Here is a 19,370-nt window from a genome sequence, read left to right on the forward strand (position 1 = left end):
ACACGTTAAACCAATGTTGTTTTCAATGTAATGCCTCCAGTAATATGAATCAATGGCACTTTTTTCATGTCCTGCTAAATTTCCCATTAAGATAAGTTGCTTCTTTTCGTTAGAGATGCAACTGTCCTGGTCCGCCTACTCTCCAGGAGCTTCACGACCAACCTTGATGTTGCTCAATTTTATTGCAACTAATGAAGAAGAAGCTCTGTGGGTTTCGTTTTCTGATGGAAATGGAACCGGGGCTGGAGCCCTTTTCTTAAAAAAGAAGAAGAAGAAGCTGCTAGCTCATGGGACATTGCTTCATTTTAGGTGAACTGCACCAAAAGGTCCCATGAATTGAATCATCCATGTTGGTGACTGGTGTCATCCCTTCTACGATGGCGTTGACTGCAGATATGGTTCCCATCACGAGGTATGTTCCTTTTTGGTCTGACCGTTTGCCAAAGATCCTGCATGTTGATCCTGCTCTTGTGCTACTGTTTTGGCACTGCCATGATAAAGCAGTAATGTTATTATTTTGCACCTTAATCTAGTGGCACTATTAATTTGAGGCAATGTTTTGGCACCGCTAGTGCCACTGTTTTTTTATATATCGAAAGAGGGGGTTCCCTCCGATTTCATTAAAGAAACCCAACCATAGAGAACCATTATCCGACAACATCTCAGTGTAAACGGGCAGTTATGCAACTACTACTAGAACGGACTGAGTACTAGCAGGAGACAAGTTCGCCACATAAGCTAGGCAGGTAGGGGGACGCAGCACCAGCTCGACCAAGTTTGGATTACAACCCAAATGCTACCACAGAAACATCAGGGGGAAGATAGGGACTGAAAGAGCCAGCTTCAGCATCCCAGTCTAAGCACCCCCGGCCTTCATCCTTGCGACGCACGGTACACCTCGTTTGCCACCTGCTCGACCCTAGTGTCACTGATAAAATGAAGTAATAATACAGTTAAAATAGAGCGAGTGTCCTCTCTATCATTTCATTTCCAATGTAGATAAAGAAAGTGCTTCTCTTTGTTAATGTATGTTTCATCAACTAGTCCCATTGTTAATGTTTAAGCGTTTCTGCAAACTGGGGTGCTTAATTTTAGTTGATCTGCACAAAAATAGAGATTTGAATGTCTCAAGGCCCCTCCTTGTACTACCGCTGTACACTGATGTTCATCACTGGCAGAAGGTGTATCGGGGAGACTTGGGACGATTTCCAGTATGAGGCGTGGCGTACCGTATGAGGCGTCGCAGGGCCCATCTCGCCCTCGCAGCATGGCATACTATGATACTATCGCAATATTTTCTTCTATTTATTTTGCGTGTTTCATCAACTAGTGCCACTATAATGTAATCACGCTTTTTCATTATCTGTGCAAACAGGGTTATTCAGCTGCATTTTGGTGGAACTGCACAAATGTACGGATGGAACCGGCATATATGCAGAGTGCGAGGTGTGCCAAGTAAAAATTACCGACACCAACCATGCTCCATGCACGCATTGGCATCCACCACCACCAGTGGGATGTGTGGCGCTCTCTGTGGACGGATCTTTCTCGGCAGCAAATCCTCTAACCAAATACTAGTAGCTTATATTGGCAGTTTTCTAGGGAGTACTCTTTTCTGAAAGAAGCACCAATCTATTTTTCTTTATTTGTACACAGTGTCACAACTTTGACCCAAAGGTCCAGAGCTATTTAAGGGTGATTGGCGTAGTACTCGGAGACTGATTGTAACCATGATTTTCATTAGCTGTCACACTGATTGTAAGCATGAGCAGGTGGAAGATTAGGTTAGTGCGAAGCTTACCTTAAACCCTACCGTCCTCGAAATCTCCCACTCATTGTCAAACCAAGTAAGGATCTCCTTCAACCTGGCTAACTTTGCCTGGTCGCCGCCGGCGATCTGCCTGATTCGGTGCTAGCTTTGGAAGATGGGAGGAGAGACGGTGGTCTTGCAATAGAGAAGAGGGAGAGGCGAGACGGTGGTTTTGGAATGGAAATGATGGAGAGGAGAGGAGGTGGTTTTGCAATGGAGAAGAGGGAGAGGCGACACGGTGGTTTTGGAATGGAGATGATGGAGAGGAGAGGAGGTGGTTTTGCAATGGAGAAGAGGGAGAGGAGCGTGCGGCAGCGATTTAGGATTGGACGAGAGGGCCGGCGCGCTGTGACTGGATCAAAATCAAAATCAATTTACCCTTCAATTAAGAAAGCGACCCCACATTAACTAGTCTCCCTTTTATTCTGGGTCATAATTGACCATGATTTTCGCAAATAAAATATATGTTATACGTTGCAAAAATAATATAATTTGAAAGTACATTCAGATACGAACCAAACGATACAATTTTTGGTGACATGCATTCACATTTTGCTTGTCAAATACAGTACGTGGTCAAACTTTGACCCAAAATACGCAAAACAAAAAAATACTTCCAAGACCAGCGCCGCTCTTCCGCTCTTCTCCTCTTAAACCACCGCCGCTCCTCTCCTGTTCCAATCTAAATCCAGCGCCGCTCCTCTCCTCTTCCATTTCAAAACCACCGCCCCTCCTCTCCTGTTCCAATCCAAAACCAGCGTCGCTCCTCTCCCGTTCTAAACCAAAACCAGCGCTGCTCCTCTCCTCTTCCATTCAAAAACCACCGCCGGCGAGTGAAGGTGCTGTGGAGAAGTAGATCGATGGAGGAGTACAACCGATACGTGAGGATCGCAGACGGCGACCCTGTGAAGCTAGCTAGGATGTTGGAGATACAGTCTTGGTTTGACAACAAGGACCAACTAGCGGCGACGGCGACATCCATGGCCAAATATCTGCAACAGAGCGAAAAGGCGGCGATACTCCCGGAGGGAGTCGCGCGGGAGTACATAGAGCTGCTCCTCTGGGCCATGGAGCAAACAGATTCACCGAATCCGATCGTGAGGGAGCGGTGGTGGGAGTATCGATCCCAGATGGAGCATCCACCAGAGATTGAAGGATCGAGCATCTACAGGGTGCCGTTTGTGAGGGTGTCGTGCCAGAGCGAGCCGGTGGAGTCTTCGTCGACCGAACCCAACTGCAAGAGGAGAAAAACAGTTGGCCCGACGACGCTTCCCCGCCATCCTCTCCCTCGCCGTTCACATCGTCTCACGGGGCGGCTGTCTGCCGCCGAGGAATAGGAGGGATTGCCCCCCCCCCAGACCAATAGTCGGGCAGGTTGTGAATTGTCAGGAGGAGCTTAGGGTTGTTAGTATTTGCAGGTTGTGAATTGTGTTTTGTGTTGTGTATTTTGAGAGTACTTTCAGATATGAATGTCTTTTGAATTTCAGATTTGCAGTATTGAGCATATGAAGTATTTTATGAATTCTAGAGATCTATTTTTAGCACTTAAAAAATGTAGTTTCATAGGAGTATAAAAGTGCAGACAATGTGATTCTCAGAGAAGAAACTGCAAGTTTCAGTTTCAGATAAGAAACTCCAAGTTCAGTTTCAGATAAGAAACTGCAACTTTCAGAGGCAGAGCATTTATATTAACACGGCCTTTTCAAACAGTGTTAACATCATGCTGGAAGTTTTATTCATGGTCGAAACTGGAACTACCAGCCAGTTAACATCATGCTGATCAACATTCATGCATAGCACATCTTCATATGATGCACAGTCAAAAAGATATGCTATTTTCAAGATGCCCACACAATGTCGAGTGTGCGAAAAACAGAGAAAACGAGGGACGAAGTTTTGGCAAGTGTTGGACGTGGTGTGCGTAGATGACAATTGGGACCCACATGTCAATAAAGGCAGAGGCAAAAATTTGGAGATATTTTCTCTGCACAGGTGGAATCGAACCCGGGCGGAACAGCTGTCGGGTAGTGTCACTCGGCCACTAGGCTAGTTCAGTTGTTTCGTTACTAATAAGGCACTTCCTCAGGTGGTCGGATCTCCTCCTGCGCCTTTGTGCGCTCGCCGCGACGCCGCTGTCTGCCGTTGTGAACATGCTGAACAAACGAGAGGAATCTGGAGAGGACTGTACGTGGAGAGGCGGACAGTCGGGACCCACCAGGTCTATGGCCGTACGCAAGCAAGTGCCTCATCGAAAAAATACTTCCTCCTAATGCTATACTGACGTTGGGGCCCACGGGTTTGTCAACATAGTTACATTTTTTAGGTGCTTCAACGTAGTTACTATAGGAGATAAATTCACAACGAAGCCGGGGAGCTGGCAGGTATCATTTATTATCACTGGGGCAGCAAGTATCAGCTGGGTTTTGGGCTGCCCCGTCTAGGCTTTCTTTTTTAACATGCGCAGCCCACGACCTCGGATGGGAGGTCCATAGGCCTGTTTGTATTTTCTTGAGGGCCGTCATGTATCGACCGGCCTATGGACCTCCCATCCGAGGTTTTATTTTTCCTGAAACATCGGCAGCCCAATTTATGTATTTTTTTGAAGAAAACGCAGAGGTCTGTTCTATTTTTCTATATAAGAATAGGAACGCCTGGTCCAACTTATGTTTCCCTTCTAACTATATTATATATATTTAAATTATTTTATATGTTATTATATATTATTGTTATTGTCATCATATATTTAACAGATACTTACATATGTAAGAAAACAATATCCCACATCTTATTAACTTATAAAAATAATTTCTTAACAATAAAATCCTGGATTTTTTGGCAACGAAAATCCTGGTGATTGTGTACAAAAGCTTGGTAAGATTTAAGGACCAATGTAATAATAAATCACTTATTATATATATATATAACAAAATGCTCAGCCCCTGTTTATTTTTTGATAACATTGCTGCGCCCACCCCAACATTATAATTAGAATAAGCCCAGCAAAATCGTGTATTTCGAGAAAGTGCAAATGGCCTGTAATTTTTTAGGAAAAACATAAATGGGCCGCATGGACGCTACATTATTTGTTCACCCAGCCCAGCTAATGGACTGTAATTCAAAAAAAAGATCAAATGGACTGTAAATTCTACCCCGCAAAAAAAGACTATAAATTCTGAAAAATGGGTTGAATACGTGCCACATTTTTGGAGGCTGAAATGTGGGCCAATAGGTCGAAGCCAATGCAAGTCGTTGTCAACTTAGTCAACAAATGATTCTGACATCGTTAGCCGTTGGATTTACATCCAACGACCGGCATCCATCTTCAATCTCTCGTCTTCTTCCTCCAGCGCCGCCGGGACCACCTGCTCCCGCCTCCTGCTGCTAGCAGCTCTGCTTAGCACGCTTCGCTGTGAAGCGCTACTCCACCGTTGGCCAGGCCATCCCTCCACCCCTCCACACCTCCTGTTCTTCTCCACCGACTGCCGAACCACACCGCACCAGAACCAGTTAACCCTCGTACACCTCTCCGTCTGCGACTCTACTCCCGCGTCTTCCCATCTCCGGCTCGTTGCTGTCCGGGGCCTCGCCGTCGTCCACCACCTTGGATGCGCTCGGCGCGGAGTGGTCAACGTGGTCAACGAACGACACCATCGGAAGTAGACTGTGCGTGGAGAGGCTGACAGCTGGGTCCACGGCCGCACGCAAGGAAATGCCTCCTTATTACGCGCAAAATAATGATTCCTCCACCTGACAGCTGGGACCCACCGGAAGGGCCTCTGTATTTCGCGAAAAAACGTTCCCACCGCTGACAGGTCGGACCCACCAGCTATATCTTCGCACGCAAGGAAGTGCCTCCTTATTACGCACAAAAAATGAATACCCCCTGCTAGCTGGGACCCACAATAGTGGGAGGCTGACTTGTGGGCCAACTAAGTTGACGGGGACGGAGGGCTTTGTCAACTTAGTCAATATGAACGATTCTAGCTCCAGTGACCGTACGATGTCCATCCAACGGCCGTAGTGCTTCTTCAACCTCTGGTCTTCTTGCTCCAGCCGCCCAAAGCAGCGCCGGTCGTGCCTCGTGCTCCTGCCTCCCGTGGCCGGCTGCGATGCCGCGGAGGCCTCACCGCCCCCTACTACTCCCACCGCTGGCCAGGCCATCCCTCTACTCACCCACACCCCCTGTTATTCTGCGGCGACGGCAGCCTCACACCGCAGCGAACCAGTGAACCCTCATACTCCTCTACGTGTGGGCATCCACTACCGCGTCTTCCCTGGCTCCGCGTCGTCCCCTTCCTAGGCCTCGCCGTCGTCCACCGCCCTGGTGCTCTCGGCGCGGCGTGGTCAACGTGGTCAAGGAACGGCTTCCATCGGACGTGGACTGTACGTGGAGAGGCTGACAGCTGGGTCCACGGCCGCAGCAAGGAAGTGCCTCCTTATTACTCGGAAAATAATGATTCCTCCACCTGACAGCAGGGACCCACCGGACGGGCAACCATATTTCGTGAAAAAAAACATTTCCCCCCTGACTGCTGGGACCTACCAGCGACATCTTCGCACGCTAGGAAGTGCGTCCGGGCAAAAAAACGATTCGCCCCCCAGACAGCTGGGACCCACCAGCTACATCTTCACACGCAAGGAAGTGCCTGACAGTCGGGACCCACCTGGTCGAAGCGTACGTAGCGTTGTCATTCTGGTCGCGAACGTGTACGTACATACTGGTCGATGTAGAGGCGCGCACGTGTCGTAGTAGAGGCGCGCACGTAGCATGTACACGTACGTACAGCTGCCAGGGTGCAAGAAAGTAAATACGGACACGTACGTACATACGGGCGGGGTCTCGAACGCCTACTCGCACGTACGTACGGCCAGGGCTCATGTACATGGCTGGGTCGGAACGGAGAAACTGCGTCGTCGTCGTGTTCATGGGGAGGCAACGTAATGCTCGTGCTCATCGGGAGGCAACGGAACGTGTGGGAGCCAACCGGCTTGGACGGAACAGCCGATGGAAACGAGGCATGGCGTACCGCAGAACGGAGGAAACGGCCTTGTGTTCGACCGGCCACGTTCGAAACGGTATCCTGTTCATCGGGAGGGGTCTAGCGTACTGCAAAACAAAGGAAACGGACCTCCTACAGTCGAAACGGGGGTCCTGTTGATCGGGAGGGGTGTGGCGTACCGCAAAACGGAGGAAACGGACTTGTGTTGGAGCGCTACGGTCGAAACGGGGGTCCTGTTCATCGGGAGGGGTGTGGCGTACCGCAAAATGGGACTCCACGGGATACTGTTCATCTCCACCGTCGACCCCCTCCAGCCTCCACGGGCTACTGTTCATCCACCGTCGACCTCCTCCAGCCTCCACCTGCGACTGTTCATTCACGGGCTCCTGTTCATCCAGCCTCCACCGCGCGCTACTCCACTGGCTACTGTTCAACCAGCCCTCTCCACGGGCTCCTGTTCATCCAGCCTCCACCGCGCGCTACTCTACTGGCTACTGTTCAAGCAGCCCTCTCCACGGGCTCCTGTTCATCCAGCCTCCACCGCGCGCTACTCCACTTGCTACTGTTCAGCCAGCCCTCTCCACGGGCTCCTGTTCAACCACCCCTCCACGGGCTACTGTTCGTCCACCCCTCCACCATCTACTGTTCATCAAGCCCTCCACGGGGTGGTCCTGTTCATCCAGCCCTCCACGGGGTCTTGTTCATCCAGCCCCAACCGGCTCGATCGATCGGGGTCCTGTTCATCCAGAGGCAACACCATGGGGTCCTGTTCATCCACCCCCACCGGGAACTGTTCATCCAACCCCCCCCCCCAGCAACGCTCACTGGTCATCCAGAGGCAGCATCGATCGGCTTCAGTTAGCAGCAGTAGCGAAGGAATCGCTCGATCGGGTTTAGTTAACAGCCATCGATCGATCGCTTGGGTTCAGTAACACGTAGCCTGCAGTGCAATCGCTCGGGTTCAGTTAGAGCCCAACGCCTCGCACCCACGCGCATGCGTGTATGAGAGAAACGCGCATCGCTCGGCCCCGACCACCCACCGTAACCGGGAACACACCGATATTTTTCTCGCCCTCGCTTCTACCACGGTTTTTTCCGTCATGGACGGCCCAAAGAATGTCATGCAGCTGCGTCTCCGGCCTGCCCAGGACGAAAAGCCCATTTTCTGTCATGATTTGTTGTCATAGAAGTAGGACCCCACCACATCTATGATGATACCGGGTTTTGTCACAATTATCGTCATAGAAGTGTCAGAAAAAAATTTCGTTCGGCCCAAAATGTCATGGATGTGTCTTTTTTTTTGTAGTGCAAGTGCTAGACAGGCAACACCTTCATCTTGAGTATATTCGGAGTCGGAGTGATAACTTCTTTCGGAGTGATGGTCGGAGTCGGAGCCAGATACCCATTCACCAACATGATCTTGATGTCTTCTTTTTGTGTAGCTCTTTGATGAGTTGTCCTTCCTCTCCGAATCGTTACTTCTCTGAGAGGGTCTTCGTTCATAACAATCATCTCTACTCCTTCTCTCTCTTGGTGGTGATTCTTCTCTTCTACTTCTTCTTTTGGGAGAATCTTCTCTTCTTTTGTAGGGAGTCGTACACTCATTTGAGTAGTGTCCGGGTCTTCCACAATTGTAGCAATTACGTAACTCTGGCATCGTTGCACTTCGACACATAATACTTTGAAAAATCTCTACAAGCCGCATTCAATGCATCAACGGCTTTGACCCACAAGTCCATCTTTTCCTCAATGACTGCACGTTCACGCTTCGACGCCGCCTCCGCGGAAGTCTCAACAAAGATGATCGATCCCATCCTACAAGTTGAGGGATTACTATAACGGTCATCCAAGGCGAAAATCCTAACCGTCTCTTGACAAAAACTATAACCCTAGGAGTAGATCGAGCTATAATTCGAGAGGTAACTACTCTAACAAAACCCTAATTAAACTATAACCATAACGTTCGTCATATAGGCATTTACTTAAGCATAACCATAACCATAACTTAACCCTAACCATGTCATTAAACCTAACCCTAACAAAACCCTAAATGATATTTCTTACTACCCAAACAATGCTAGTGACACAATACATTGTCAAAGCACAAACATTGCCCTAAATGCATCATATACATTGATTCCACCACAACAAAACCATGAACTAGTGATTCCAACAAAATGAGCAAAATGCATGATTTGAACCAACCAAATGAAGGGGGGATGAGGGAGGTACCTTGGGTGATGGAAATGGCCTCGATCCACCGGCCAAATCTCAAGCAATGGAGGGGGATCTAGTGGATGATTTGGTGGGGGAGAAGAGGGGGAGAGAGCTTGAGCTCGAAAGAAGACTGGGGTGAATGAGTGGGTGGGGAGCAGCACAGCCCCCTTCCTGCCAACCTTATCCACCAACCTACCGCCAGAGAGCCCGGCGGTAGGTTGCAAGAGCCTACCGCCATAGCCCGCGGCGGTAGGTCCCTTTGCCACGTGTCCACGGCCGTTAACGGCCTGACAGCGTCAGGGAACATACCGCTAGGAGGGGCGGCGGTAGCCTGTAGATCTCTACCGCCAGGGCCTCCGGCGGTAGCAAAAGGGTCAAATCTTGAAATTTTTCCATACCAGGGTCAGTTCCTGATTTTATACGGCAAAAGGGTCAAAACACGAAATTTTGCCCCTTGCAGTCAAGCAACCATGGATTTTTCCTCATCCCTTCCAGCAAGCAGCCCTTACTCCTCCCTTTTTGCAGCAAGCCATGGCGCCCCAAGCTGCCAATGTGTGGATACGCTGTCAACCTGTTCGCGGTTGCTAGGAGCTGCTACTGCACATGCCGCACTGCCATGAAGCTCGTCGATGGTGCTACAAGGCTGGTGCTCGGCTACTATGGCCACCGGTGCTCTGTAACAACCGTGGGATACCTCCCGCGGGCGATAGGCTCTCGAGCAGATCCGCACTGATTTTCTGCAACAACGGTGTTGTTGCGAATGACGACGGCGAAGTTAGTGCAAATACGACGCAGGGATGATTTTCCACAACATAGTCTCTGTTGCAAAAAGGAATTGCAACAAATGTCTTGTTGCAGGAATACGACGCAGCGACGAGATTCTGCAACATGATTTCTGTTGTTTTTTTTTTTGAAACAAAGGTTTTGTTGCAGAAATACAGAGAAAAAACTGAAGATGTTGTTGCAAATTTTGCAACAAGTGTCTTGTTCCAGAAATACAAAAAGAGGCCAGAGATGCTTTTGTGAGAAAGGTCATGTTACAACAGAGGTTTTGCAACAAAAGTCTTGTTTCAGAAAAATAAGAAAGAGAAACAACTAGAGGGCTCATGTTGTACAATCGGACGGCTCGCGCCCTGCCCGATCTTTTGAAAAGATCAGTCGGCGGACGCGTAGCATGTCCCTTAAAATTGTCCACTTTTTATTTTGGGTTGACCGTGTCGTCCAACGCGTGGGCGGCGCATTTTTTCGCGACAAAAAGAAAACAAATTTAAAAACACGCGGCTGAATTTAACATAACTAAACAATAAACGGTCGGTCAAGTGCCGGCTAAAGTCCATTTAAATATTAATAAAAAATAAAAAAACACCAACACGCTGCCTAGTCCTTGTCATCGTTGTCGTCATCGCCGGTGAGGTCGACGAAGGTTGGCGGCGGCCAAACCCACGGGAATGCGGTCTCCCACGCCGCCCGCGTCGATTCCTCCGACGTCTGCACCACAACGGCATTGTTGTGCGGCGGGCGCGCTCCTTCTTCTCCTACTCGCGGCGCTCCTCCTCCTCCTCCTTTCGTGCCCAGCGGGCCCGCCGCTCCTCCTCCTCGAGCTCGTCTTGCATTTGGTGCTCGCCGTCGGCACACTCCTCCGCCAGCCAGTGTTGCCTCCATCGCTCGAGGTAGGCCGCCTTCTCCTCCGGTGGCGTGTCCATGTAGACGTACGGCTGGCGTCTCACCCACTCGCAGACAATGACAGTCCACACATACATATCTGGCGCATGCTCGGTGGGCGCCGTGGGCGTGCGCGAGGGCGTGGGCATGCGTGTGGCGTGTGCTCGGGCTCGGCCTTGGGCTCGAGGGTAGGCGGCAGTGGTAGGGCCCGGGGTAGACGCAGTCCCCCATTGTCGGCAGCACGAGGGCTTCCTCTAGGCCGTCCCAGCATGCGTCCTCCTCGAGCTGGCTCTGCAGGCACGGGGATGCCAACCGTGGCACTGCAGGCACGGGGATGCCAACCGTGGGGCAGGTTGAAATCCGGATACGGCAGCGGTACTGCCAGTGCCAACACGCTTGGTGCACCGGGATGTACAACCTGTCCTGTGGCGCACCACATGGAGGAGGTGGCGGCGGCGGAATAGGAGGCACATGGGACGAGCTGGCACCGGCGTGGAGCTTCCCATTCCCCTCGCAAAAGAAATCCATGGCTAGGGTTTTGCTGTCGCCGGCGAGGGGGTAAGCTTGGCCAGATGTGGACAGGGGAGGGGAAGTGGATGAGGCCGGCCGCCCCCGCACGCTTGCATTAAAAAGGCCCGGTGCTTCCACCCACTACCAAGTGGGCCCGAGGTAGGTGGCCACGTTTAATACGACCGCGGGCAGTGGTTGTGCCACTGATAGGTGGGGCTGTGGCGGACACCAAACGGACGCGCGGCGCATCTGTTGTCTCGAATCTGCATGGACACAAACCGAGCGTAAATTTGAGCCTGAAATGTGTCCAAACGGACATCGAGCGGACGCTTTTGGGGTTTGGGTCAGCGCGTTAGGCTGTTCTTTTGGTCTATTCCGACGCAAACGAACACCGCGGATCATTTGGGTCGGTGCATTGGAGCTGCTCCAACAACTAGATCGACGACTAGCCACGACGGGAAACGAGATTGTGGATTCCAGTTTAACTGAACAAATTAAATCCGTTTATGAGGAAAATCGGGCCAAAAATCGTACAAGTAACAAAGATAAAGAAGAGAAATAAATTGACGTCCAGAAGAAGGCACGACCTAGCTGGCTAGCAAACACAAAGACCAACACCACGAGAGAAATAAGTAGATGTAGAGTCTCGTGGAGGAATATGCGAGTTTATATCGTATTCACTTCGTTCCAACACAGGGTTATATAGATTTAGACAAGTGGATTGATATACTCGGGCAGTTACCGGGGCAAAAGAAAAACAGAGAAGAGCCAGCATCGATATCGAATTCGTTGCAACTGCAGCCGTTGTCAACTATTTAGATGGAAGGCTTTTATTCTTGGGTCTGTCTAGGTCGCGAAGTCTAAGTCGGCTGACATCATCATTTTTTTTTCTAGAACACGTCATCCCTTCGTTGCTTGTTGGTTGTCAAGCGAGCCCATGTCCTCCTCCTTGTTGCTTTTTGGGCTGGCAATGTCTTCGTGCGTACTGGAGCAGCGTTGGGCCAGCAGCTGCTGCTCATCTCGATGTTGCAACAGTCGGGATATTATCAACTCAAAAAAGAAACAGTCGGGATATTAGCTGCTGTAGGTGCCATTTCTCAAAAACAAAAAAAAGATGTTGTAGGTGCCTCAAAAAAAAGCTGTTGTAGGTACCCCTCAAAAAGGAAAATTGTTGTACGCACAAATTTCTTAACGGTTTCTATCATTTTTTTGTTTTTATTTTTCATTTTTACTTACATTTTACCATTATATTTATCAGTTGGGCAATAAATTTGTTTTTTCACACATCTAAAAAAGGTACCACGAATCGTATGCATCATGTACACGCATCCACTCCTGCATAAAAAACATACGTCTGCATCATGTACATGCATGCACGGTCGATCTCCAAAAAAGCGAATCGTTATCCCACGTCATCATCGAAGGCATGCAATTGAAGTCGGGGGCGACACTTGTAGTTGCAACCATGTTGGAGACATGCAGTTGCATTCGAGGGTGACATTTGCAGTTGCATGCCTAGTGTTGGACATGCAATTGTCCCCCCTATCTCGCCCCTCACTTACAAAATGAATAGGTCAGTTGAAGTCGGGTGTGTAGACATGCAGTTGTAGTCAAGGGCGATACTTGCAGTTGCAAGCCTAGTGTCAGACATGCAATTTCCTCCTCCCCCTCTCCCACCGACTAGCGAGAAAAAAAAGATTGGTTGCGGTTGGATGTGTGAACATGCAGTTGAAGTCGAGGATGACACTTTCAGTTGGAAGCCTATTGTCGAACATGCAATTGCCCCCGCCTCTCCCGCCGCCCTTTGACAAAAAGACAAGGCCAATTGCAGTCTGAAGGGAGACATGCAGTTACAGTCGGGGCGACACTTGCAGTTGCATGTCTAGTATCGGACATGCAACTCCTCCTCTTCAACCGTCGGCTTACAAAAACAAATGTCAGTTGCAGCAGGGGTGTGTGGGCATGCAGTTGCACGGGGGCGACACTTGCAGTTGCAGGCCTAGTGTTAGCCCCTCGCATGCCCCCCCCACCCCCACCCCGTCCAACAAAATAATATCCAGTTGCAACCATGTTGGAAGACATGCAGTTGTAGTCGAGGGCGACACTTGCAGCTGCAAGCCTAGAGTCGGACACGCAACCACCCCTCTCCTGCCTCTCACTTATAAAACAAAAGGTCAGTTGCATTCAGGTGTGTGGGCATGCAATTGTAGTCGAGGGCAACACTTGCATTTGCAAGCCTAGTGTCGGACATGCAACTACCTACCCCCTCTTTCGACACCCACCTACAAAACAAAAGGTCGGTTGCGGTTGGGCGTGTAGACATGCAGTTGCAGTCGAGGGTGATACTTGCAATTGCAAGCCTAGTGTCGGACATGCAACTACCCACCCCCTCTTTCGAGGCCCACCTACAAAACAAAAGGTCGGTTGCGGTTGGGTGTGTGGACATGCAGTTGCAGTCAAGGGCGATACTTGCAGTTGCAAGCCTAGTGTTGGACATGCAAATGCCCCCTCCTTCTCTCGCCGCCCTCCGACAAAAACACAAGGCTAGTTGCATTTGGGAGGCAGACATGCAATTGCAAACAGGGGCGACACTTGCAGTTGCAAGGCCTAATGTTGGACATGCAACCACCCCCTCTCCCACGGCTGATTTACAAAACAAAGGCCGGTTGCAGTCGGGTGTGGGCATGCAGTTGCGTGCCTAGTGGCAAACACGCAACTGCCTCCCTCCACAAAACACCATAGAATTGCGGGCAGGTGTGACACTTGCAATTGCGTGACTAGTGAAAAACATGCAACTTCCCCCTTCCCGATAAAACACTACTGAGTTGCAATATCAGTCGGGGACGACACTACACTTGCATGCCTATTGGCAGACATGCAACTACCCCCCTCCCCTGACAAACACACCACTGAGTTGCAATCGCGTTGAAGACATGTAGTTGTAGTTGGGGACCGCACTTGGAGTTGTGTGCCTAGTGGCAGACATGCAACTATCCCCTCTCCCGACAAAAAAGAAAAAAAAATCATATACGCAAAGGTCAGTCCTTCACCAATTGCATGTGGAGTGAGACGTGTGTAGTTGTGCAAGGATAAACGAACATGCTACATACAATCAATTTTTCCTTCGAGGCTAAAAATAAAGAATAAATAAAAACATAGTTACACACGAATACAATGTGTGTTGATGACAAAAATAAACGTGAACAATTAATAATTAATAAAATTCAAAAAAATAAAAATGAAAAAAAACACAAACATACTTCAAAGAAGAAATTATGAGAGAAAAAAGAACAAGAAAAAATGAGAAGAATGGAAATAATTGATAATTTTAAAAGAACAAACAAAAAAATCAAAAGGAAAACTATCCTAGAAATCCAAAATGAATTGGCACAAGCCATTTTGAAAAAGTAATACAGAATGTTGTGACCGGAAAAAGGAAATGCAACACAAATTTGCACGAATTGGCACATAGATTAAACGATTTATCGCATTACAAAATCTTATACGAGCAAAGTTTGACCCACAACGTGGAGAAAAATAAAAAATGCATGGAGGAAAATAGAAGTGTGCATTGATTATGACATGCTAGAAGATATAGGGAAACATTGGACACACATGCTGATCTAGTAAAAAAAACACAACGCTTTGCTCTCTGCACTTTGCACAGTCTATTTTCAATGGTAGCCCAACAGAAAAAAAAAAACATGCCGGCCGTGTCATCCTAACAGGCTGATTTAAACATGACAAGCAGCTAGCATAAAAGAAAAATCAAGGCATCGACTGAGACTTCAATAGAAATCAGTCAACTGATTTTTAGTCGTTCCGTTTATTCTTACTATTATTATTATTGGGATCTCACGGTAACATGCCATGGCAGATTACATTTTATGACGATGACCATAGCTCACTAGCTCGGCATGCACGCACGCGCGGACTTTATTTATAGTTATTATTCTGCCATGAACCCTCCATCTCCTTCACCGGCCTTCCTCTCGCGCGATCCCCATGACCGAAACTCCTCACGCATGCGCGGATGGTGGTGGCACCCGCCCCCCGATGGTGTAAGCTGCAAAAATTAAGTGGTACGTGGATTAGACAAGTCCGGCCGTGCAGAACAGAAAAATGGATTATGCAAGCAAAATGTCCGCACGCATGCTTAGCTGCTTACTTCCGCATTTGCTCCCGACGGGGAGTTCGATGTGGCATTCGTGGGCGAGGATGACGAGCTTCACGGGGCTGACGGTACGCTCGTCGGAGGCGGTGAGGACCCGGCAGATGCAGGGCACGTCAACCTTCTTCACCTCGCGGCGGCAGTCCGGGGTCGGGGGCGTGTAGAAGCCCTGCTTCTTGATGCTCTCGATGCAGATGCTCATGATCATGTCCCTCTCGTCGTAGCAGTCCTTCTCCCCCGCGGCGAGATGCGCCGCGAACCCGGCGACGATCGAGGCCAACAGCAGGAAGCGGACGAGGGTGGCTCTGGCGCTTCCCATCTTCGTGTGCTGCTGCTGAGCTGCTGGCTAGTGTGCTTGCGAGTGGTGTGCATGATGCTGGCAGTGGGAGCTCGTTTATATAGTAGCCGAGGACCCCCGGTGCACGTACGATCGACGGAGTGGAGACTGGAGAGATCGACGACCTACCTACCTGGTTGACGGCGGCGCTAGTTGCATTAAAACGGTGAGCGGCGACAAGAAAGATTAATGAGCTGAAATCTTCGATCGAACTGCCATTAGGCATGTGTCGCTTCATTGAATTCGGGTCTTGGTAGTGGGTGTAGTGAGCGCCCGGAGGCATCAGGTCCATGAGCAAATGAACCTGCAGATGCTACAGGTACGGTTGTTCATGGAGACAAGACAAAACCAACCCCTTCTTCCATCACGCAGTCACTGAAAAGAGAAGGAATAATCAGCTATTCTAGATTAGCCTCCACCGTCGATGCTCGAAAATGGCATCATCGCAGAGGCATCGCAGACAGTTCTATCGCATTACACCAACTTTTTTTGGCTCTTTAATAATGCAAGCAGGTCCCATTTAACATATAACTCCTAGAAAAATCTCAGAGGCCATTAGTGATCGCCCATTCGTCGGTTACATCATAAGCTGTGTTATAAAAACTTAAATTAAGATAACAGGAATGAGTATATATCCGCATATATTAGATTCTTTTTTTTTACATCTCTGCCCATGTCCGATTTGGTTTCACCTACAGCCACTGGAACAAGACATGAGAATATCCCAGGCTAGGCTAGGATTTGGGATGGATGTAACAAAACCCGGCTAAACATACCAAGCTCGAGCCCAAACCAGCCTAGCACGAAACACCTAAACATTGGAGAGCAACTAATTAAGGGGCGCTCGTTGCGGAGCCTCCCCAAAGGTCACATGGGGTTGGCTGGCGCTCTCAGCCGCCGCTATGTGTCGCGCTCTAGGCGCTCCCTTCAATTTTGTTTTTTTTCGCACGTGTTTTCGGCTTTTTAGATTTTTTTTTTTGGCTTTTTGGTTTTTCATCGGTCTTTCTTAACATTTGGACAAAAATGAATTTGAATTCTTTTTGCGCACATTTTTTTACTTCTGCGAAAGGCACGAGTTTGCTTTCTCGAGAGGCAGCCCTTCTTCCATGAGCTTCTGCCAGTCGCCAAGGCAGAAAACTAGAACGACAAACAGGTTGTCCTCCACCGCTCGAAACGTCACACCTTGTGCCATGTTCCAAGCGAACTGCATCATTGAGAAAAAAAGGATTGGCTACTGAACTTTGCTTCCGCGAGAGGCACGGCCCTGCCTCTCGGAGAAGGAAAAAAATGTGTTCTCTTTTTTTTCATTTCGTGAGAGACACGGTCATGTCTCTCGGAAACAAAAAAAATGATTTCCTTTTTTTTCATCCGCGAGAGGCACGGATTTGCTTCTGGGAGAGGCACAACCGTGCCTCTTTCAGAAAAAGGAAAACAAAACGTGATCTCCTTTCGTTTTTTCGTCCTTTTTTATGAAAAAAAAGTTTGTCAAAACCTATCAACATGTGATCTAGTTTTGAAGATCTCAACGCAAGGAATCCAAAGGTAAAAATGGTTTGTGACTTGGACGCACGGTTTAAGAGATAAAACGTTTCGAATAAATGCATCTATGAAAAAAAGGGCTAACTCTCAGGTTGCAACAAGTGGTGTACATGTAGCACGTCACTTGTCGCAACCTGGGAGGTGGAAGTGGTCTTTGGAAGGAGTACTCCTCAATTAGTGATTTCGTAAACATTACCATTTTGATTTAATTTATTCATTTTTTGATGCAAACCTAGATTATTATTTTTGACATTTTTTTTGAGGGGATATTATTTTCGACTAAAACGACTTCCAGCAATTTCATGTTTTTCCGGGTTTTCAGGTAGGCCGAGACTGAGCCCAGCCTGGGTATCTGGCTTTCGCTCTTCGTTCGTCTAGATGGGCTGCCCTTACTCATGTCTTTGTCGAATTTCCCAATTGATTTTAGGCCATAAATTCTAATATTTTTCTTTTCTTTTGGGAGTATATAAGGGGTGTTCCTATTCTTCACTTAGAATGTTTTTTGAGTGATTCTCCATTTATAGTGAACGAAGGAGTGGAGCTATAACGCGCCATTGGGCTAGGCCCAAGTAGCGCTCAACCGTCTGGCTCCATTGAGAAAAATCTAGTGTCGTTCACTGAGAAAAAGGTCAAAAAGATCAAGCATTTATGCCTCGAGAAAAAACGGATACCGCTTTTGATTGCTATTAAGGAATTTTTTTATTTTATTGGAAAAATACTCTTGACTTACAAAATTGGTTCATGCATACAATAAGGTCGCACTTTTGAAAAAATGTCCATGAGTATTAGAAACATGCTCACGAATTTGAAAACAAATCATGATTTGGAAATCCTCAATTACAAAAACAATGAACAATTGAAATTACTTTCCATTTTCTGAAAAACAATAAAATAGTGAAAAATAAAAATAAGATTTTAAATAACAAACATAAAATGAACAGAAACCCAAATGAAAACAGGGGAAATAATATTATTAGAAAGAAATAAAGGAAAAATGAAAGTAAAACATTTGATTTTTTTTGGCAAAAAAGCAATAGAAACACGCAAAAACCTAGCAATAAACCAAAAACAGAAAAACAAATCAACCAAAATGGGCCAACCCAAAGTCGTGGTAGGGTGCGTCTATACATGGGCCAGGCCCAATATGATGTCTGGTCACTAGATGCTCATTGCGAGCGTACGGTTTGCTGGTTCTCTTTTAAAATACATATTTAAAAAATTCACCCCTATTATATATATTAAGAAATTGTTTTTAAAATACATATTTTGAATTTTTAAGATGTTACCATAAAACACATTGGTTCCGCTTATATATAGAAGGGCATGAGTGAACCGATACAAGATAAAAGATCCTCTTGCAAAGCAGACCAAACATAAAACAGGAGTACAAGAGTGTCCACACCCTATCGGCTATGGGCTCTGCTAAAAATCAGTCGACTGATTTTTTGTGAAGTCTCAGTCGATTTGTTGACCCTTAGATCTTTGTGTTGCTTTAGGATCTGTGCAGCCCTGTTGTTTCCTGTATATCAGCCCACATATGGAACGAACTGGGTGGGCCTGTTTTTTTGTCTGTTTTTTCGTCGGGGCAGGCTTCAGGTGGTGGGCTGGGCGGAGGTCCTTTTTCGTTGTGTGTTGGGCTTTATTTTGCCGGTTGTTCTACAAGGTTTAGGTCCGTTTCTTTTTTCTTTTTGATTTTTTTCTACAGGATGGGAACGAACAGGTAGAGTGAAGTGACTTGTGTGTGTCTTTTTGTTCTTCAGTTAGTAGCAGTTCATAGGTCTCGACTTTTTCTATTTTTTTATCATTATTTTTATTATTTATTTATTTTTCATTTTATTTTTCTCTGTTTAGGCTCATATAGGACTGTTAAAACTCAGTCGACTCCCTGGCCGTTAGATCATTGTTGCTTCAAGATCTATGTAACTATGTCTGTCTTATATTGAAATCGGTTGCTTAGGTGCGAGATGGGTCAATTTCCTTTTCTTTTGTTGTTTCTTTTCTCTTGTGTTTGCCAAATATGCGCTATGGGCTGGGCTTGAGAGGTTTCTTTTTTGTCTTGTTTTGGGCTTAATTTTTCAACGGGAAACAAACCGTCCAAAGAGGGGGTGGGGAAGCGGTTGAGAA

General features: G+C 47.7%; 1 protein-coding gene across 1 annotated transcript; it reads right to left on the reverse strand.

Annotated features, from left to right (window-relative positions):
• Window positions 1–14,980: 14,980 nt before the first annotated feature.
• LOC123049972 (uncharacterized) lies at window positions 14,981–15,740 on the reverse strand. Its single transcript, XM_044472822.1, has 2 exons — window positions 15,368–15,740; window positions 14,981–15,265 (listed from the first exon to the last, which is right to left on the reverse strand). Exons 1-2 carry the CDS (start codon window positions 15,687–15,689, stop codon window positions 15,219–15,221), a joined length of 369 nt encoding a protein of 122 aa, XP_044328757.1. The 5' UTR covers window positions 15,690–15,740; the 3' UTR covers window positions 14,981–15,218.
• Between the last annotated feature and the right edge of the window lie 3,630 nt (window positions 15,741–19,370).

The sequence above is a fragment of the Triticum aestivum genome, chromosome 2D (assembly GCF_018294505.1).
Source record: "Triticum aestivum cultivar Chinese Spring chromosome 2D, IWGSC CS RefSeq v2.1, whole genome shotgun sequence".
Taxonomy (NCBI): Eukaryota; Viridiplantae; Streptophyta; class Magnoliopsida; order Poales; family Poaceae; genus Triticum; species Triticum aestivum.